Source organism: Chlamydotis macqueenii, chromosome 2 (assembly GCF_036417535.1).
Source record: "Chlamydotis macqueenii isolate bChlMac1 chromosome 2, bChlMac1.mat, whole genome shotgun sequence".
NCBI lineage: Eukaryota > Metazoa > Chordata > Aves > Otidiformes > Otididae > Chlamydotis > Chlamydotis macqueenii.
Genome location: NC_141557.1, coordinates 155641467 through 155663968, shown reverse-complemented (window position 1 = coordinate 155663968; position 22502 = coordinate 155641467). Strand labels below are relative to the sequence as shown.

Genomic DNA, 22502 nt, shown 5'->3' with positions numbered 1-22502 from the left:
AAAAAAGAAAAGAAAAGAAAATAACTATGGAAACAGTAGTGTCCTGCAGGCACTGGTTGAAGGTCTTCTCTTTACATCTCTAGTTTCCACTAATCATTACACTTTGAAGTATAGCCTTGTAGAAAGTTTAATTTCTTTTGCTTCATGTCAGTGATGGGAGATCTATAAAGGCCATTGCAAATTAAATTTATCCAAGTGTCTCCCATTTGGACATCTCACTGGAAATCATGAGTGAATTCCAGTGCTTCACAGCCCTGGTCAGGCAGAAAATGCTCTGTGACTATGTAGTGTTTTGGCACATCGTTTTCACAACTCTGGTCACAAGTCAAGAGTAGGGATGGCAGAAGCATACATTTTTGAAATTTATTTTAGTCAGTTGAATGGCTTTTAATCCCAGAGCCAGCTCACACTGGAACAGGTTCAAGTTTGCAGCAAGCTGTTCAGATTGATTTTTTAGCTAAGTTTAATAGCTCTACTGCTTTGATTTAGCCAGTTTTGTAAATAAAGAAAATTCAAAGATCCAATCCCTTCTCCTTTCACCTTGACAAAGCACTTGAAGAAAACTGGACATCATGTCCAGGTAGGTCTGAAATCTGCTATAACATAAACATAATCCTAATGCTTGAGCAAAAAATCTTTATAAAGGTCTGAGCAAAGAAGTTTAAATACAACAAAATACCAGAAAAAGTTAGGATCTGGGTCAGGTTCCAGACCTGGGCTTCCTCAGAAGTAGTGTGCCTCAAGCAGAAACTCACTTGCACATGCAGGTCTTCCTCCGCTTACTCGTGTCCCTGGAACCTCTTCTCCATTGTCAAAGACGCACCAGCAGCTCTCTTGATCCTGGCTGCACTGCACGGGTGAGAAAGTCCCATTGTCCCCTTCACACTGTGGGATGTAGCCTTTGCCAGCTTCTCGTAAGGCAGTCTTAGACTTCAGCATATTACAGAAACTAGGACCTTTAAAGAGAGAAATGTATTGCAAGATACAGAAGACAACAAATTTATTATCTGCAGAAATGAACTATACTAATGTACAGAATTGACCTAAAGACTTTAATAGTAGAGCCTTCAGTCTGTTTTATTAGAAGGAAGAAAGATAAGTGATCATGAAACGATAAATAATTTCAATCATTACAGAAACTTGGAATTTTACTTCCACTAGAAAAAAAAACCACATTTTTTCTGAAGTGCAAGTTATATGGGTTTGCATGAATTAAATAGCTGAAAAAAATAATGATAGTTATTTTGCATTTACATCTCTTTTTTGACATAGATTTGATAGTGTATCATTTAAACGCTGATATTTTAAATTGAGAAAACAAAAAAAAAAGCAAATTAATCTTTTTAGTAAGTATTTTTGAGCAAGGTCATCTTAAATGTAATAATATGATTATTTACATTTTTAAAAGTCAAAATGTCCCAGTTTTATACATTCAAAACTGGAAAGAAAACCCACCCACAAAATAGCAATATTTATGGTGTCCCATAAACAACAAAAGAGGGACATGAGCGTGCAGAACCACACAAGAATATCCAAAAAGTTCAATTCAAACTTGAGGCTAAGTTGGTTCTTATTAATTTAGTTCAACTGCAAGTGTCAGAATAAGCTTGTAAACCTGTGTAACGAACGGTTACACATCTCATTCCTCAGTGAATGTGCAGTTACTTATCCCCCACCAAGCCTGTTGCATGTCTTCAAGGACCTTCTATCATCAGCCCATATATAAGAAAAAGAAAGCAGGCGTGCTGGGTCAGCGGAAAGTACTAACTCACTATCCTCTCTTGAGTTACTACCTACTCTGTTACAGGTGTTCTAGGAGAAGGTTTGCCTGAAGCCAGCAGATTATTCTCCCAAATTTTCTATGGGAGATGGTGAACAGAAAATCCCTGGCTAAAGAAGACACAAGCACAGCAGAACTGTAAGCTTTTGGGCTGCCTGTACTGCTCTGAAGAGCAGAGCCAGGGCACGGGCTCCTATAGGGCATCCCGATAAGCAGGGATTCTTCAACTTTTTGGATCAACCATCTCCCATAAGACCTCAACAGTTCTCTGTCTTTTTTTTTGAAGACCATATAGAAATATTCTAGACCTAATTGCATTCCGTACATAGAGCAGTTGTGGACCATGTAAAATGGCCCTGTTCCCAGAGTTCAGGATTCAGTGCCTCAGAAAATTCATCCCTGAGCCCAAAGACTTTTCGATGGTGATAAGAAATGAAAGGTAAAAAAAAAAAAATGCATAGAAGTCTGTTCATCAGTTTGTCTAGACTGGTTTATTTCTGGTGTTACGAAAGTAAAGGATAACTGTTTTCAGATATCCTTTCAATGTTGACATGCTTGCATGTACCATATCACTGAGGGATTAAACTGTAATCCCCCTGTTTCATGGGCATCATTCCAAAAAGGAAAGTACATACTCCGCAAAGCATGAGGCACTGTCACTAGCATCACAGGCTGTGGGTAAAGCATTACTCACACTCAGGATTGCCATCCAAATCTTTGCTGCCTCGCTGAAATACTTCTCCTGAGACAGGATCTACACACCAAATATCTGTGTCAGATCTCTGTAGGACGACGTATTCTCCTGTCTACAAAGAATCAATTACATGTCATTGCAGAGCAATGTATAGTAACACAGACACACCCCAATCCATACCTTAAAGGCTGGTTAAAATATTTGACTATATTTACATTTGTCCATTAATACGACACATTGAAAAGAAGTACAAAATATTAAATAACAGTCTACCTAATTTAATACACAGGTCAGGCCCTGAGAGAAGCAGTATGCAGACTGGAAGCCCATTGAGATGAAGTTCTGGTATAATCTTAGTTTGAAATGTCTGTTCTTTGCCCATTTCAGGGCTCTGTCCTGCTGACTGCCATGTTTTGAGAGCATCACAGACTCTATTTTGGGTTGCCTGCATCCAACTCCCTCTCATCCTGACATTCTCTCACAGCTCGGGAAGAAAGAGCCTCCCAAATGTCAGTCAATTAAGTTGTGCCTTTTAAGCATGGCCTTGCAAAAGCATTAGGCAGGGCCACCGTGTAGGAGGGAAGCGTAGGCAGGGAGAGAGCTTCCTGTTCTCGGTCTTCATCTCAAAACTATTTAAATTGTGCCTTATGCAGGGCAATGCTTGCTGTTTGTTTTGTCCTAGCCTTTTTTTCAGGTTAATAGGAATGAACAAGGGATGCTTAAGGAGCACAGACTGAAACTGCATGGGCTTTTGGCATGCTATAAGCAAAACCAGGGAGGTTTTGTTTCCTTCTCCCTCAGTCGTGTTAAATCACCTCAGAGCAGGAGGGGACGAATAGATCAGCTGTAGAGGCATCCAGATTTGAACCACTCTGTTTCCAGCTGGAAATTAAGGCATTGGTTTGAGATCGCTGACATGATGTCTGGCCTGTAAGAGGGAAGGAAAAAAAAAAAAAAGGTGCATGTTGAAATAAAATCAAGTTCTCAAACCTAAGCTAGACAAAGGGGCACATCCCCAGCTCCTTCAGACATCTCCATTAGGCTCTGCTACAGACTCAGGCAGGGAATTCTTGATCAGTGTTTGACAACCACAGAATCACAGGATGGTTGGGGTTGGAAGGGACCTCTGGAGACATCTGGTTGGATATCTGATACAACCCCCTGTGCAAGCAGGGCCACCAACAGTAGAAAGTCCATTCTTTAATCATGCAAGCCAAAATCACACATAGTGAAATTAAATGAATTAGCAAAACAAGAAAAGATTTCCTTTTTCTTTTCTTGCAATGGTTAGAAACGAGCCTTGTTTCATGCATATCATACTAGAACTTTCAATAAATATTAAAATTTGTAAGAACAGGCAAGGATAAATATTTAGGAAGAAAAATCAACTGACATTTGGGAAGTTCTGCTGAACGTGAGACCAAGGAATCCATGACATAACGTCCTTTCTCATCCACGCACCAGCAATGACCTGGTCAGGGAAGAAGAGTAGTTTTATTTTACATGTTGTACTGCAGTATGCTTTGTTGCCTGCTGGGAAGATCTCCATCCTCAGCAGCACTACAGAAAGTGGTCAATAAATCTAAGACATATAGTTAATTCTACTATCCAGAAGATGACCACCGCTCAAAGCAGTGGTGAGAATGGGAATGTAGTACCTCTAGTGAGGCTCTTCCATCGCAGCCCTATCCTCCAGCATATCATCTACTCCCAGCAATTTGATACCATCCACAAACGTGCTGAGAATGCACTCCATGTCATCATTGTGGTCATTAATGAAGGCATTAAGCAATACCAGCCCCTGAACTGATCACTGAGGAAGACTAATAACAGTGAGCAACTGAACATCAACTGATTTTTGAGCCCCAGTGAGCTGCTACTTCAGTCCCTTACTGCAGTCAACTTTTCACTCATCTTGTAGACCGTTTCACCTCTCTCCAGTTTGGCTACAAGCATACAGGTTTTCCATGTTTTATTAGAATTCAGCTTAGCTTTTCTTTGTTAAGATAGCACAGAGTATCTTGTCAGCAATTGCTCACCTGTGCTCTCATAGCACTGAGTTGGATCCCAGTTTCCCAGGCCATCACACTGTGGGACATAAGGGAGAAATCCCAGCTGCGTTGCTTCTCCAGCAGAACGTTTTGAAATAAAGTGACTCTGCCAGTAGAAATGCAAGACTATAAAAGATAAATAAAATAAAGCTATTAGCACCCAAAACAAGATATTTTAAATGCACATGTTTTCAAACACTTGAATGTCCCCTGTGCTTTAGAAGGCAAATTAACTAATGTTGCAGGTACCTAAAGGCTCATAAGTGTCTAGATCTTATATATGCATAGTGTCATACGTATAAGACAACTGAAATCAGCTCTTGGTTTGGCAGGGTAATTACATCAATTAATTACACCTGCTGAGTTGCATCTGTTTTTCAGCAAAGCTGCATTTGACATAGAGTACTCTTGCAGAGACCCTAGGCATGAATCCATGTAATTAAGCTCTCACCTCTCTTTCACCTACCTGACCGTGCAGCCAGCTGGAGAGCATAGTCACTGCCCGACAACAGCTTTTCAGAGACCACCACCTCTGACTCATAGGGCCGAGCAGAACGAAGGAGGTCGCTGTCTGTGAGCTGTATTCCCTTTGCCATCAGGAAGCTTTCTCCAAAAGGGAAGTGGGAACTATTTGACGCTAGGATGAGCTGCTCTGCCTCCTCCATAAATTTCATGGCTTTCTGCTTAACACCTTCACATATACCAGGACCTGTAGAACCAGAGGGTGTTTTAATGTCTTTCATCTAAGTTCAACAATAATGTGTATGTGAAAACTAGCTAGTCTTTTAATTAGCATCTTCTGTTTCCTACTGCACTTGCTCAATTTTGAACGAAGTAAACAAATGAGACAACACTTAGCTTTATAACCACAAGAGTCCAATAGTAGCAGGAATCACCCAAACATTCTCCAAGTCTTGGGCCAAAACCTTGATAATTTTAAGTGACCTCCTCATCATTTGTTACAAATGAAGTTAAAAGTCTCTACAGAACTGTCCCTCAGTCACTGTCATTTTAAAAAGTGGATAATCAGAAAAGAGAGTGAGACAGGAAACTGAAGGTTATAGCCCTTGAGTCTAGAGTAGTAGCTGACACTTGGCCTGTCCTCTCTGTACATCTACTGACTCAGCTCTGGCAGTTCAACATACTGAACCAGCTCAGGGAAAGCTTCTCTGCTAAAATAACCCTCTGCTAATCTGCTTTCTCCCCTTTATTCCCCATTTGCCCACAGGACTAGCATCTCCAGCACTTCTTGCCCATTTGGAAGTTTGCCATGCATTGTATTGTCTCTTCCTCCCAGTTGGAAAAATACTATGTCATGCCAATGGTTTTAGTGACTACATTTATAATATAAGTCATCTGCTGAAGTGACCCCAAAGAGGGCCCAACAGCTTTGGTGAAGATGCCTAGACAGAGGGCTTACCAAACTTCAGTGCTGGCCTCACTCTTCTCCTAGTGACTTCTAGGGAATATCTGTTACTCTTTACTGTGAAAGAAACAGTAAAGAAAATTCCTCTTGCCTCATTTTAAGACATTCTTGAAAGTCAGCTACATCACAATGTAATTGTGCATCTTCCACACAACTCTTCACATAGTTTCTAACTTCAGGGTCCTTTGTTGTCTGGCTAAGTATCATTTACAAAAGCGTTATACGTCCAAATTCCAAATTATAAAATCTACACAAACTTGATATGGAACTTTAGTCCTTCTTATTCCCAAAGCTGAGAGACAAATTATTTACCAAAAATGAGTTATCCCACCTCTGGTGGCCACCAACAATGGCAGTATTGATGATCTTTCCACCAAGTCATTATCTCCTACCTCCCAGCACTTGAAAGGACTTTCCTCTTGTGGCATAAAAGCAAAGACCAGAATCACTGCTATTTATGCGCCAGAAATTCTGTTACTTACATGCTGGGACCTGGTTCACTTCTGCCTTTGTTCCTTGCAGCTCTTCTCCTTTGCTGTCAACACACCAACAATCACGAAGTTCAAAGTGGCTTAATGGAGCACTGAAATCAGTGTATGGTCCCGGGTAATAGGTCAGCTGCTCATTTAGAAGCTGCCAGAATGTGTATGGATCCAGTAAAATGTTCTCAGATGCATAGGTCACATTTCCTTCCAGCACTTCAGGTGGGAGGTCAGCGAAGGAGGAATACGTGGTGAATGCTGGGAAGACATTCTGGTGCCCAGCCTCATACAAAGCTTTAACAAAAGCTGAAAACCCTTCGGAAGATGCCTCTTTATATCCAGTAATGGTGTTCAATAGATTAGCAACGGGCAGAGGTTTGCCTTCATTGTTCTCTGCAATCCACCTTTCGTACCACTCAAAGGCTGGCTCAGGAGGTCCACTGCACTGCACCCGCCTCCAGGCACCGCCAGCATCACACTGCGGGAGGTAAATGCTGGAGAACTGAGACAGAGCGCTTGGATCTGACAACAGGAGTTTCACAGCCTTTAGAAACTCCTGTCCAGCTGTTATTTGGCAAGTGCTTGGGCCTGGGGAAAAGAAAAACATGCATAGCACATCTTATGCATGCACTGAAGATACACAATACACCCTACAACTATAAACACCACGGCTAAAAGTTGGTCGCTTATCCCAGCACTAACAACAACATTTCTGGCCTGTTATTAAGAGTACCAATGCTATTGAGCTCCCATGCTGAACCAAGATAAGATTTCCAAAGGCATGTGAGCAATAAAATATGCATATAGATATGATTTTTAAAAATATTTGAACACATTAGGGGCCTGTACTTCTTACTGGAGGGATAGGTGCTTCCTGCCACTAAATGCCTTCCTGAATCTGTTCACACCAAATAGGTGTTTTCAGATACACTTGATAAGCTGGCAGTTACTTCTTACTCAGCCAATGACTGCAACAGCAACCATCTGAATAGTAGGATAATACTGATTTTATTTCCCTTTGGATCTAACCAGAATTTTCAGATTCTGTTGCCTTCTCTTCCTATTCTCTACTGAATATTGCAGCTGAATATAAAAATACCATCCCTCAAAATGCTAGAGTGAGGCTTTTTCTAAGCCTTTTCTGCCATCTCCAGAGCCAAATTTCACTTTGCCACCAAGCAGCTCTACAAACCTAGCAAAACATATAAATCCCCTACCAGTTCAGATCATTGCAATAAATTCCTCACTACTTCTCTGAACTGCTGTTCAAAGTTGCTCCTTCACTATGTGCCACTATCATCTGCTGGATACTCTACTATTCCTTCCAAAATGAGAAGCAGGCTCTTCTCTTGGTCTGTTCTCCCTGTTGCTGTGCCATTTTCTGTTCACAGGAACTTGAAAGACAAATATCCGCAGTCTATGTGCTTTCTTCTTCCTTTGTATTACATTAATAGAATGGCAAGAAGAGGCAGTTTAAAGTCTATAAGCAAGTTGTAATGCCAAATTGATGTCTGACAAGTCATTTGCGACTCATTTTTCTGGGCTGACTGTGTGACCCTTATGAGAAACCTATTAGTCTTTGAATCCCTCTCCTACATTTGGACTCCTGTGATATCCTACCAAGTGAAGGTTATATTCTTGAGCTAAAAGACTAAAAGAGGGTCAAATTTTAAGGCACTGAAGCTCTTCAGTTCTCAGGACAAGGATGAGCCAGTAACTGTACTGAGCACCCTGGAAGTAAAAGGGCTTTTTCACTTGGCATGAGTCACATTCAGTTACACAGATGCTTCAGGTCTCATGGGCATCATGGATGTTATACACACTGGCTACACACTTAAGTAGTGACAGATGCCAATGACGTGCTCATTAACAAGGCTCCTCTGTTTTGAGTGTGCCTACCCTAACCCATTGAAAGCAGAGGGGGCCATCTTTAAGACTCAGGATATCACAAGCAACGATATTCCCTTGCAACTGTAGGGCTTTCCAGCCAGGGGACAATATTGTTTGATACATAATCCATACATTTCCAGATATTACCAGATATGAAGAAAGAATCGTGAAATCCCAGTACAATAAGCAAGCATCTTTAAATTCCCAGTCCCTAGGACTTACATTGCATTGGCTTTCCAGCTTTTCCCTGTATTCCTGGAATAGTCTTGCCATTCAAATCAACACAGAAGCAATTCGTCCCGTAACACTGGAGTGGCAGAAAGTCTCCATCCTCGGTACAGGAGGGAATAAAAAGATCTGATCCTGCAGGCAGGCTTTGCTTCAAGTTTTGCAGGTTTCTCCTTTGCTTCTCACAATCAGTGGGACATCTTGGATGTTTGCCTTGAACCCTTGAGCCTGGAACTTCCTTACCTGAAGGGTCTGAACACCAGCACTCTCCTGCATAGCACTGAACTTCCTCAAACCTCCCCTCCTTGGTGCATGTTGGAACAAACAGGCCCCTTGGATCCTCACCACAGTCTTTGGATCCCAGTGCTAGTTTCACCACTTCACCCAAATCTTCAGTAACACTTTTGGGGACAGAAATCACTTGTTGCAGAAAAGTAAAGAACTCTGGTAATTCCAGAATGGAGGAAAGGAATTTAATCATATTCTGATTGTCCTGCAGAATTACTGTGCGGCCAAAGCTGTCTACAAGGGGTTTACTCAAAATGGAGCTTCCCTTTGATACCTCAAATGAAAATGCCTCAGCTGATTCCAGAAGGTCATTATCCCTCTCAACCACATCATCTTGTGGGAAAAATTGGCCAATGCTGTATTTCCCACTAGTGCCAAGTGCCCCTGTGAAGTTAAACTGGATCAAATTCTTCAAGAACCTTCCTCCAAAGAGGTTTTCTTGGAAACGCTTTGGATTGGCAGTAAATTGCAGTGCCACTTGAGCCAGTTCCCTTGATGGAAACATTCCTGTGATGGCTTCACTAAGGGTGGTTTCTAGCCCAGGAATCTGGCTGACAAACGGGCTTTGTGCAACTGGGTATGACAATCCAGAGTCCAGAAACATCTCCTTGAAGGAGGGAGGGCAGGGTCTTGAGAAGCCAGTTATTTTTTTCGACTGCATATCTGGTGTAGAAAACAAATTGTGTTGACTGAAGTACCCAGCAGGGCCATAAAAGATCCTCGTCAAAGCCTGTCGTCTCTCAGAGATGCACACTTGTTCTTCACCTAGACAAAAAAAAAAAAAATTAAATGCAAATTTTGGAACATCCAAAACCTGTAACTCTATGGCTATCTTTCAACCAGTCTTGTCAGAAACCACATAAAAGTATAATTTAACCTGTCTCTCAACTACTCATCAGGCACATTGATAACGAAATTCAAACTGTTGTTGAATATGGGAGATAAATAAAATGCTCAATAAAATGTGTCAAGACACAAAGTGAAAGGAAACATTCCTTCACCACGTTTGAGTTGTCTGCTCTGGAGTCTTTCTGGTTCTATTGTTTCCCAATGTAAATCCTCATTCCTGTTCCTATGGCTGAAAAAAAACAAATAAAATATTTTCCAGTCTTTACCAGTAGGAGAGACTATTCAACTTAGACAAAAAAAAAATATGATAAAGGTTTTAAAAAAACAATTCTCCACATGACTCACAATAGACAATTATTATTCATTATTTCTCATAGTACAGGAATTAGAACGGTCCATAAGTAGAACACATAATTATGATCATGAAATTTATTGTCAGAGGATGCTAAGAAGGATAAAAAGTTAAAGAGCAATTAGGCAAATCCCTGGAAGATGACTCCATAGGCAAGTGTTCAGCACTATGATCTGGGTTCAGTCTCCAGCTTGGGGCCCCTCCTGCCTGCAGGAGGGTATATGGAAGCTATATGCACTTCCCATGTTTCTCACACTTTCTCCCTAAGCACCATTGCTGTTCCTGTAGGGCTTGTAGCTTTGGTCTGCTCCAGCATGGCCTCCATTGGGCTCCCCACCCCATCCCCATTTATTCCACATTCAAGCAACACAATAAAGCAGTCACAAATCCTGTTAACAGTAAGGATAAGAGCTGGAAATCTTAAAACCTGCTAAAATAGATTAGCAAGGACTCTGAGGCTCTGAGATCAGCACCTTTCTCCCTCCTCCTTTTGCACCCTTGTCCTGTTCTGCAGGTACTTGGCAGGGGCTCAGGGTCCCTCACAGTAGCTCCTTTGTAAAGGCATTTTCTGTAGGATGGGCCCCTTCTGTTTTCAGTGTTAGCTCTTGGTAAGAGGGATGAAGAACATTCCTCTGGGGACCAATAAATTCATGTAAGCCACAATCCTGCAAGTATGCTAATAGGAAACAAATGTAGAATCACAGTCTTTAAATGCTCTTCCCTCCTACCCAATGTTGAATCAAATCAAAGCAGAGTGAGAAGGAATAAACAGCAAAGCACTCCTGGGGTGAATTTACTGTAAAAGGTCTGAAAAAAAAAAAGCACGTCCCTATCAGGATTCCCTGGTGCCCCAGGTCACCCAAGGTGCTACCCACACCTGCAATTCTGCCTCCTCCAGTGCTCCCACTGCTGAGTGTGAGAGTCATAGAATCATAGAATGGTTGGGGTTGGAAGGGACCTTCAAAGGTCATCTAGTTCAACCCCCCTGCAAGAAGCAGGGACATATCCACCCAGATCAGGTTGCTCAAAGCCTCATCCAGTCTGGCCTTGAATGTTTCCAGGGATGGGGCATCCACCACCTCTCTGGGCAACCTGTTCCAATGTTCTACCACTCATTGTAAAAATTTTTTTCCTAATGTCTAATCTAAATCTACCTCCCTCTATTTTGAAACTATTACCCCTTGACCTGTCACAACAGGTCCTACTGAAGAGTTTTTCCTTGTCTTTCCTGTAGGCCCCTTTAGGTACTGGAAGATCGAGTTGAAGATATTACAGAGAAATAAAACAGACCAGAACTGGAGACACGCAAACGGCACGTAGCTGTTGAACACAGACTGCAGCTACAGCCTTATGAAATACCTTCTCAGGAGTTAGTCTGCAAAACCTCTGCAGAAAGTTTTTCCTGCTTAAATTTCCTGAGTCTGCCAATAAAAGCTGCAAGCAGCCTCAAGTCATTGCCCCCCGCCAAAAAAAAAAAAAAAAAATCATCAAGAGGGCTCAGCAAAGTATATTCAAAGAGTAAACAACCCATCCCAACATATGGCGAGGCCTCTCGGAGGTTCCCCTGCAATATCCTTGGTGATCAGCCCCCGGGGCCTACTAATGTTCTCATTTCACAGTCAGCCTGTCTGTGCCCAGAGCACTCGGAGCGACTTGGACCCATGACACCCAGGGTAGGTTCCTCCTTCTCAGCCTGTTAAGACTGCCTCTCACAGACAGAGCAATTATCTTCCCCAAAGGCGGCCCTCGCCTTAAGATGCCGTGCCCGAGCCCTCCAGCACAATCCTGAATATTTAGGTAGTGCGCTTTGGAGCAGAGCTTTTTAACTTTCCTCCTCCCCTCCAGCCCTTGGACATTTCTGCTGTCATTTCCATTCGGGGCACTGATTTGATGGTGTATTCTTAATGAAATCTCTCAAAGCCTAAGCCCATACACCTTTATTGAATGGTTTGGGGTTTTTTTTTACTGGATTTGGCAATTTCCATGGCCAGATATGTAGTGAAAGAGATGGGGAAAAAATGCTCAGGATGAGAGATGCCTTCAAAATTCCACAGCATTCCACTAAAGGAAGGAGGTAAAAGTCCAGTCCACCATTACTGGCTTCCTTATATTTTCCCAGATATTCTGACTTAATACCTCAGCTCCTGGAGCCAAGAGACAGATATCACGGCTGCAAAGAAAAGCTTTGCTGTATGCAAAACTGAAAGGCTAAAGAAAGGTCATAAAGGAAAATAAAATGAACACAATATTTAATAATTTATTAGAATGTGGCTCTTAACCCCAGGGAGGTTTTTAGATCTCAGGTTTTGAACACCAGAATCTCTCAAAGTCGAGAAGGGAACCAGTCCTTCGGGTTTCCTTCTAAAGACACAGAGAGACGTGCTCATTTTTCCTTTTCCAAACGTCATACATACCGCAGGCCGGGGGCTGTCCTCGTCTCTTTGTGCCCTGGACCTCTTGCCCTTTGGTGTCCACACACCAGCACTGCCCTCCCTGCTGACACTGCACTGGCGCGTAGCTCCCGTCAGCATCACAAGATGGCACGGAGGCATGCTGGTAACGCAGGGCTGCGTATCGCTCAACCTCACACTTTGAGGGGCCTGGAAGAAAAACAGTATGCATTAGGGAGGGAAAGCCTAAAGTTTCACAGCCATCTCTGCTTGATCCCATTGTTTACCTATTTGGGAGGGGAAAAAAAAAGAAAAAAAGTTTAATTTCTTGACAGTTTTCAGTGATGCTCCAAGTACCAGCCCAAAATGTGAATTCTCCATCCTCTTTTCCCGTGATTAATTGGCCCCAGGATTTTTTACCATAGGTATTCATTCCTGAAAACTAAACAGAAAATAAAACCTCAACACATTTTTCAGCCATGGCACTGGGTAAGCAGAGTAGCAGCATCTCTCTCAGGGTGCTGTGCTGGAGGCTAGGTGAAATCCGGCCCTTAATGCAAACCTGGTCAACAGAGAGAGATGTGTAGCTTGGGAGACTGAGATGAAGGCAAACATCAATATTTCTGAACAGAACTAGGCACTGCTCCTGCAAAAGGATCTGCACCTGTCTGTGGAGATCTGGTCTGGGACCACTCAATTTCTTTATTGCCCTCTGCAGGGATCTGAAGACCCTATTCCTATCAAACTGGCCTTAATGGCAGAGAAGCCAAAACTCCATAAAGCAAATTTTCTGAGTTATGATCTCTCCAATACTAGACTCCACTTTTCCAGCAGAAATTTTGCTTGTTTATATAAACCTGCAATCCTACAGCCTAAACATTTCTCACCTTCCAGAGCTTTCTAGCTACACTCAGCTACCAGGCTGAGACAGCAGGAGCATCACATCAGAGCAACCTGTTCATCAAGGAAATCTGACAACTTTCCTAACGCGTGTGGCTTCAGGTGGCAGTGTGAGATCTGGGTAAGTCACCAGAGCAGTCATCCTGAGCGGCTGATGAACGTGGTCACATCTCCATCTTGTGGCTGGCACAGCTTCATCTGTGCTGACAGCCACTGCATCCTTAGCAACAGTCAGAGCTTACTCAACAACGCTGTGCGGCAGAAGGGGGAAGATGCTTTCTAGAAAATCAGAATGATCAGCTTGCGCCAGAAATAGAAAAAAACATGTGACTATGTGGCCGAAAGACTTATACCTGTATCTGCTTAATATCTCTGGTGATGCAACTTCTCAGCAAGGGTCAAATTCTGCAATGTCTGTGGAATTTGGATGGGAGAATGAGGTATCACACCAGAGGGTTCAAATTCTCCCTAGCCAAGGCAATTCTCTTGGACTCTGTTGTAGGAGACAGAAGGAGGAACCTGACCTCCTGTCCCACAGAGTTCATTGTCCGTAGGCACAGAAACTCTCCCCGTTTGCCTGCCCCAACACTGGGGAGGGAATGGACCCAAGGGCCGATTCAGAAGTTCAGCCTTGCTGGCTAAGGCACTACAAACTCTTCCATAGCCTCCTGGGGATCGAGTGTGCTGTGGTCAATGTCAGTTCCTTCCTGTTGATGAGTGTACCAGCATAAATTATTATTGAGCATTTTCTCAGGCTTTTAATTTAATAAATCATCAGATCCATCTCCACAATCTCAGGGCAAGAGATACGGAGCACTCATGCGATTTCAACTAATGCAAACTTCAAGTGCATGGGAAAGCGCTGATCAGAGAGGACAGGCACAATCTGCTGGTAATAATGTACAAGGCACAGGTTAAAAGCCAGCTGCAATTCAGGGACCTTGATTCTTGCCCTGAAACGGTGACATCATTATGTGCTTTTAGTGCAAGAGACTCCTAGAACAACTCTCCCCAACGGCAGCTGTCACATATAAGCTCCAAGATTTTCACCTTATTTACAGGGCATCACCTGGGTGCTACTTACATCTGAACTTGCCAGAGGTAGCTAGCTGAACCCCCAGAAACCGCCTCTGCAGGATCCGGTACATGCTGGTCTCTGTGAACGTGCGGGCAGGTTCCAGCGCAGAGAACACTGTGTCGTAAACTTCATCGAGCAGCAGTTCCAAGCCTGGGAAAGAGAGACTTTCATCACAGAGCCTAGTTTTAAAAGCAGAAGTCACCCGCTTCACACCAGAGTACCAGAAAACTGGAAGCCTATCAGGAAAAAGAAAACCAGTCCTCTAAACAGGCCAATTGTGAATTTACACTGCATAACCCTAATGCACTGCACCCTATAGCCCACTGCTGAGTGCCCAGTCCCTAGCTTTACACCTTGACATCTACCAAAACGAGAAAGAGGAACGTCCCCTATCCAGCACGGGGCTGTGGCTTTGTTAGGTTCAGTCTGCTGTAGAAACTGATATTACCAAAAAAACAGTTGACAGTCATTTTGGTTTTATAGCAAAATCATGATGTGCAGTAGTTTTCCTGAGTGCACAAATTTTTTTGAGAACTTCTCACCCTTGTGGGAATTAAAAGTTGAAGTTCTCATCACCCATCTAAATTTCAAGTTACCATGCTTTCCATTTTTCCCTTTTTTTTTTTTTTTTAATTTTTAAAACCACACTATCTAAGGAAAAGGAGCTAGAAGTCCTCAACCTTCTCATTCCTCCTTCTTGGAGAAAACATTCTTTCTTCTAAAGTGTCACATCAACTATTAACATGCTAAAATGTATTCTGAGGTCATGAGAGAAGAGGAAGGACCATCCGATATCCCTGCCCATGGCAGGGGCGGTTGGACTAGATGATCTTTAAAGGTCGCTTCCAACCCAAACCATTCCATGGTTCTACCTGAACAAGAAGAAAATAGTTAATTCTCCAGGCCCTTTATATTCTCCTGCATTTGCTAATTGGACTTGTCAAATATGACACAGCTGTCTAGTGCAAATAGAAGTTGCCATTCAGAAATACTATTCCTCCATCTCAAAAAGGACAGGATTAGCTCCTGGGCAGCAGCTCCACTTGCTACTGACTGAAGCACTGCTCCTAAGGGTAGGATTTCATTAGTGAGCTCCAGCCTTTCCCATGGGCACTATGCTGGTCACAGTGGTCTTACAGCTTAATGAAACTGAAGTCCCAAATGACTTCTTCCTAAGGAAAAAATTTTTTACAGTGAGGGTGGTGAAGCACTGGAACAGGTTGCCCAGAGAGGTGGTGGATGCCCCATCCCTGGAAACATTCAAGGCCAGGTTGGATGGGGCTCTGAGCAACCTGACCTGGTTGGAGATGTCCCTGCTCCTTGCAGGGGAGTTGGACTAGATGACCTTTGAAGGTCCCTTCCAATCCAAACTACTCTATGATTCTATGAATCTGAAGACTGATATTTGTTATTTGTCCTTCCCCTTGGGAATTCAAAGCTACTCAAGTTAAAGGATCAGATGCCAGAGGGTACTTACCAGTGTCTGCTAACTCTCTCCCTAGGCTGTCCACGCAGTAACAGTACCCAGAGACCTCCGGGAACATCTTCCGCAAGGAGCTGAACATTTGAAAAGCCCCTGGGACCCTAGAAGGAAAAGCAATCTCCTGTGAAGAGCTTGAGGAGGCCTATCAACAACTACAAAGCATCATCTGTGTTTCCCTCCCAAAACTGTATGGCAAGGATATCTGCAGAGCACAAAGCCATTACAAAATCCTTCAGTCTCCTTTTGGCAATGAGGCTCCAACATGATCCAGATCAGTGTTTCTGCAGGCTAACAACTCTCTTAAATGCCACTTTTTTAAACAAACATAGGACAGTCTTCCTTCAGACAGATTTCTGACCCTTCCTAAGCAAGCACCCAGCATCTAGCACACATTTACAATTCTATTTTCATTTTCGGAAGCCTGTCAAAGAGTGTAAAATAGATGGACGTTGGCTCAATGTTATTACAACAGCCGTTCATTAGCTCACACAAATCTGCACAGGATGGCAGACTGCCTAAACAAACAGGTTGCTTCCTCTTCCCTACATGCTACGTAGGCTTTCTGCACTGAATTAAGCACAAAAACTGATAAAAGGCTCACTAATCTTTTTCATTTTCAGTGTATGGCTCAAAAGATTAAGGAGAAAGGGTTTTTTTAACATATTACAAGTAAGATTGACTCTTACTTCTGGAGATCAAAGAGACTCTAGTCTCCAGTATAATATTCCAGGAGTGAAAACAGCCAGATTCCAGCAAAGCATGGAATGATTTAGGAAGGAAACTTAATAGAGTCAGAGCTGGAAAAAACATAATAGAGATGACCTTGACTGACAAACACTCTAAGGTTTCTCCAAGCAAACAGAAGATAAGTTTTTCTGGATTCAAAGTGCCAAGTTCCAAAACAATAATATTATTTTACAGACGCATAACCTTACCCTAAAATACGATAAAGATCTGGTGTCCCAGCTGCGTGTGGCTTATTTGGGAAAATCCAGCAACAGGGAAGTGGAATTTTTTTCTCAAGACACTCAGAGAATTACACAATTCAGGTGTTTACCAAGGAAGGACACTTAGCAGTGAGAGTAATGGTGGACTAGGCTCTGATCAACTGGGAAGAAGGTTAACGCACCAAAGAAGTTTACAGCGATGCTGTGAGACGGGGACTATGACCAGTCCCACTTCCAGTGCCACCCTCCTGCGGCCTCAGGGCTGCTCTAGCACAGGCAGTCTGCAGTGACCCTGAGAAATGCAGCGAAATGCCTGCCTGGCTCAGAGACAGCCATTGGGCGAAAGGGCCTCTGTTACCTTCAAGAGTCTGCCTGAGAGCCCTGCCACCTCTTGCCAGGAGAGCTGAAGATATTACTGCTTCCTCAGCACGTCAAAGTGCAAGCTGGGGAATGCACGAAGCAACAGCAACCTCCGGCAGAGGAATAGAATCATAGAATAGTTTGGGTTGGAAGGGATCTTTAAAGGTCATCTAGTCCAACCCCCCTTGCAAGGAGCAGGGACATCTCCAACCAGATCAGGTTGCTCAGAGCCCTGTCCAATCTGGTCTTGAATGTTTCCGGGGATGGGGCATCCACCACCTCTCTGGGCAACCTGTTCCAGTGTTCCACCACCCTCAGTGTAAAAAATGTTTTCCTAATATCTAATCTGAATCTACCTCCCTCTATTTTAAAACCATTACCCCTCATTCTATGTCAGAAGGGGCTGGTAACGTCAAGGTTGCCCCTGCATCCTCCAGCAGTGCTCCTGTCTCAGCACATGGATACCCCTGCATAGTGCTGCTTGGCTCTGGCACTCTTACACGTCTTCAAATTAAAAGCCTACTGACTCCCTCCACTTTGGACTGTTAAACCCTGCTCTGCTGCTGACACTGGCATGCTAAAAGCAATCAAGATGTCATACTTCAGGGCACGAAAGAATTGTGCCAGCATTAAAACAATGCAATTTTAAATAGAAACACCTAAATCCATCAATTAGTCTTCAGTGTACACAGATGTAAATAGCTTGGGGTATTTCAAGAGCTTTCAGTTCCCTTGAATTATCGCGCACTGGCCACTGCCCAATCAGGAATATGATTTTTTCTCTTCTTAGGAGAGCAATGCTCCTATATTCAAAGGCAGACTTCTGCTCATGTCCTTGGAGCTCATCACCTCAGCACCTCAACATCTAGCTGAGTGAAACAGGACGCAATGAAAAAAATTCTGCGTGCTGCTTTCTTTCATCCTCAACGTTAAGAAGTCACATGCATAATTATACTACTTTTGTATGGGGCAGATGTGTAGTCATATCCTGTCATTCTGGTTATTTCTGTTCCCAGTGAGAGTACAGCTAAATAAAGCACAAAAGGATATAAATTAGGCCCACACAAACAAGAGTACAGAACTTTTCTCACCCTACTTGGAAAACTCACTTCCTACTGCTTCTTTTCTTTCCTCAGCCTCTTTTTAATCACAGTCCCAAAATGAGTAGTGATAGCACAGAGTACGTCGTCTGTCAGACTCAGTCCAAAACAATGGCTGAGGCAAAGACGACTCCATTTAAGTTATGGATAAATGTATAGTGTATGCATATGTTTCAACAAGAACGCTTGCACTCAAAAATATGGGAAAGTAAACACATGTCAGGTTCTTGACCTTTTCTTCAAACTGTGAGTCTCTGCTCTTGGCTTCCAGCAAAGACAACTCATTGCTGATCTTCAAAAGCAGGTTTGCAAGTGACACCTTTCTGTGTTTCATATGTGCAGCTCAAGTTATAGCTGTCTTTCTCACTGACTATTCAGAAAGAGAAGGAGAAAAATAAATAATTTTTTTTTCTACTGTCAAGTAAATAATCCATAATAGGGCAGAACTTCCAGTGAGCTGGGATAAAGGCACTGACACAAGGTTTTCAGTTTTATTAAAATTATATCAAAAAAAGTAAAAAGATCCTCCTTGACTTTTGGGTTTTTTTTTTTATCATTCCCATGCATCTGCTAAAGGGCTTTCTATATGGCTGCCCATCCAAGTAGGACCCAGGCACAGCCCCTATAAAATAAATAACAGCAGCCAAGCTGCCAGGGTGAGGCAGGAAATTTGGCCTCATCTTTCTTTCCAAAAGTCTTCCTCTTGGGAAAGCCTTAGCTCTAAGTGTCTGAATTTCTTCATTTACTTTTTTTTTAACATACTGATTTATTCTGGAATATTTATGAAGGCATAGGGAAATGATTTGGGAAGGGAGTTAGTGTAACATGTCTAGATTTCAAAATCAGTCTGTGGAACCAAAGAAAGTTGTTCCACTGGTTCCACATGAACATAAAATATGGGTTTAAATCCCTGTTCTGCCATGGTCCTTTGCTGTGGAACTCATCCCTTCAACTCTATATTCTGGCCTCCTGTTTATGGGGCAGGATAATGACATTTCAGGCAAGAATAGTGTGAAAATCAATATATTAATGACCTGAGATGCTCAGATATGATGGCAATGGGTTAAATCAATGCCATAATTAGAAAGGCAGTCAGCTGGGATTGTAATGATTCTGCTGTGATTGATTACATGACACGGACACAAGAAAAGCCCAATCTTGCAGGTCTTTGCAGACGAATTTCCCAATAGGAGAAAAAAATTGTTAATATAAAACATTGCTTTCTCCTTTGTAGTTGTTCTTTTAGAATTTCCACACTCCACAGGCTAACAAATTAACCAGTCAGATAATTTTGCACTTGCCAAAATAACCTCTTCCGAAGCTCTGACAAATTTGCACTGTGCATTTGGGCCTGCCTTTCAGTTTTGCTTAAATTAAAAAAGAAAACCCTCAAAACAGAAAAATTGACATTTACTACAAAAAGCCTTTGCTGCTACAGAGCCAAGTCAGAACGAGACATTACATTTACTCCACTGCCCTCCACCGGAGAAATGTGTTGACTGAGATGCCAAGATAATGACACTTCACAAGAGACCAAAAGGTTTCTCTGGAGAGGCTGAACATCTGCACCGAAATGAACTCCTCTCCTTGCGGTTCCCCTTGCCCATGCCTTATTTCTCCACCTGAGCATTAATTCCTAGCTCCTCCACAGGACAACAGCTTTCTGTTCCCATGGATGAGAATTTGATCCAGAGTTCTGAAGTCTTCCCCAGCCCACTCCAACAACCCAAAGCCAGTTGTATGTCAGCACACCCCTTCATCACTTGGTGATTCACCTGTGTGAGCAACCCTGGCACTGCCTAAACAGACGAGAATTTCCCACCGTCACATGGAACTTGCTCTTTAAATGTTGCCATTTCTCCCTCTGTCTTCATCCTCCATATGCAATCACCTTTCCTATCTCATATATACATCTGAATTCCTCTGCTCCTTGTGCATTTATCTCTTTTGCTGTTGTGTGTCTGTCTGAAAGGTAACACTGGCTGCTTTCCCAAATAGAGATTGCAATGTGGTATCCACTGCTGTGTGAGGACACACTGATTAGATCATAGGGATGGAATATTGGGTTTTTCTACGTAAGCAAATTTAATTCAGAAGAAAAGAAAAGTTTTTTACTTGGTCCATTCATTAATAGAAAATAACATCATGTGTGGTCACAGAAAAATGGCTTCATATGGGGAAAAAAAACCAAAACAGTAAGACAGCAACTCAAAGAGGTATGCAGGACTGCTTTCCTGCTTCAGAAGCCTGCATTTTTACCTGTTATAACTATGGACAAGATCAAAAAACATCATGTCTGTAGTGTTGACAAACTTGCACTGGACAGGCAGAAACTCTCCATCTGCTGAGCACTGTGGTGGGCTCTTCTCCCCAAACCCATGCAGAATGCGACGGTCTCGAATCTCACAGTTCCCTGGACCTGATCGGAAACAAAGGTGTTATTAATTGGTGTTTTAACTTCCTATGAATAGGTGAACAGCCACCCCATGGTTTGGAAGGGGTTTAGATTTGTACATTGAACATGAACACTTAGGTGCCTCGTATTGTCTTTATAAGGAGCAAGGATTTGGACTCGATGATCCTTAGAGGTCCCTTCCAACTTCCATACCTTATGATGCTATGAAACAGGGACTTAAATGCCTCAATTAAGCACCTATACTTCTATAGGATAAGTGTAGATTGCAACATCCAAGCTCCCGATCTACCATCTTTCAGTTGCACCAAACCTTCCCACCCTACAAAACATGCTGTTTTGATGAATATTACTTACAACGCATTGGCTTTCCTCTCTGCCTGGTGCCATAAATCTCCATTCCTTCTGGATCCACGCACCAGCACTGACCCAGCTCTGTATCACACTGCACCACATCAAAAGCCCCTGAATCCAAGCACTGAGGGATGTAGGAGATGCTGCTGCTGTTGATGTATCGACTCACCAAGATCCTCTGCTTTTGCAGCTGGCAGAAAGATAAGCCTGTAGTACCAGAGAGGAGCACTGTTAGAGGAAGCCAGTTGCTGGGCACCAAATCATTTATTAAGACAACATCTGAGTTTTCTCAGAGCTGTGAGATTTTGCCACCGAGGTGGCATGAGGACATCGACGGACTTGAGGTCATGAAAGGTCTGTATTCTGTGGTATACAGAAAGCCACCACAAAAGTCAATACACTAAGCTGATGTTGCATTCATGATTTACGTTAGTGTGACCTCCATGAATACAGACCACCCAGATGTAGCAGGTTTCCACAATCAGCTCTGAAGAAACTCCAGAACTTCCATCAGGAAATTACAGCAAACTAGAGTCCATCAAAGTCCAGGGCTAATCTATTTCTGATTTCAGCAGTTCAAATGCAGATTTAAATAGCTCTTTACCCAATCTGAACAAAAATAGAAACTTATGGCTTACAAGATATGGGATATCCATTCTGTTTGCTGCCAGGTACCTCAATGCCATTCTCATCCACACACCAACAGGAAAGACCATTCCTACTGCACTGAACTGTCCTGAAGGAGATCACAAGTACGTATTTTATTTTGTTAGTGACAGCGTCCTCAGTCAGTACAGGACATAGAAACATACAGCAAGCCAAACAAGTCCCAGTACTTCAACGCAGCAAATAATGGAATCAGAAAGGGCTGTGATTCTGGCGACGCTAACTCTATGTGATGGGAGCTCTTAATTCTAGTAATTTTCTGAAGTCTTCAGGAATTGCAGATAAGTAACTTGAACTCATTCGGGAAGAAAGTAGGTTGAACAGAATCCTGAATCTCAGGATTTGAGATTTACCACACATTTTGAGACATTTTCTAAGTCAAATCTAGAACAGTCAATGTCCCTCACCCTAGGCAACAACAACAAGATAATAGTAAAGAACATCACAATTTGCACTCCCCTTCAGCCTCAACTCATTAATTTCTTGCATCTTCAAGCAACACGCTGCTCACAAAATCACTGTTCTCCATGTGGTTTTTAGTTCCTTTACTGCCTTTAAAAGGAAACCCAACTGTGCCACTTCCAGCAGGGTGAATAACATCTCCAAGTGAGCCTGGCTCAGCTGTGCCAGCTGGCACACTGACCACAGACTCTGTGCCCACGAGCATGCATAGGAACAACAACCTGGACCAAGCATTTAACATGCAATTAATGCCGCTAAGATTACCCTATTAATCTTAGATTAATCTCTTAACCCAGAGATTATTTCCAG

The 22502-nt window shown here is 42.7% G+C and overlaps 1 protein-coding gene across 1 annotated transcript in view; it reads right to left on the bottom strand.

Moving 5' to 3' along the window:
- The window catches only part of TG (thyroglobulin), a 156175-nt gene that overhangs the window by 131601 nt on the left and 2072 nt on the right, over window positions 1-22502 (bottom strand). The window contains exons 3-16 of the mRNA XM_086742634.1: window positions 21704-21801; window positions 21069-21272; window positions 20558-20717; window positions 15886-15992; window positions 14415-14558; window positions 12455-12640; window positions 8546-9604; window positions 6434-7021; window positions 4992-5234; window positions 4514-4651; window positions 3868-3945; window positions 3290-3402; window positions 2475-2586; window positions 756-956 (exon numbers count right to left, since the gene is read on the bottom strand). Of these exons, the coding sequence (XP_086598760.1) occupies window positions 756-956; window positions 2475-2586; window positions 3290-3402; window positions 3868-3945; window positions 4514-4651; window positions 4992-5234; window positions 6434-7021; window positions 8546-9604; window positions 12455-12640; window positions 14415-14558; window positions 15886-15992; window positions 20558-20717; window positions 21069-21272; window positions 21704-21801 (3431 nt within the window). The remainder of the gene's footprint in view (window positions 1-755; window positions 957-2474; window positions 2587-3289; window positions 3403-3867; window positions 3946-4513; window positions 4652-4991; window positions 5235-6433; window positions 7022-8545; window positions 9605-12454; window positions 12641-14414; window positions 14559-15885; window positions 15993-20557; window positions 20718-21068; window positions 21273-21703; window positions 21802-22502) is intronic.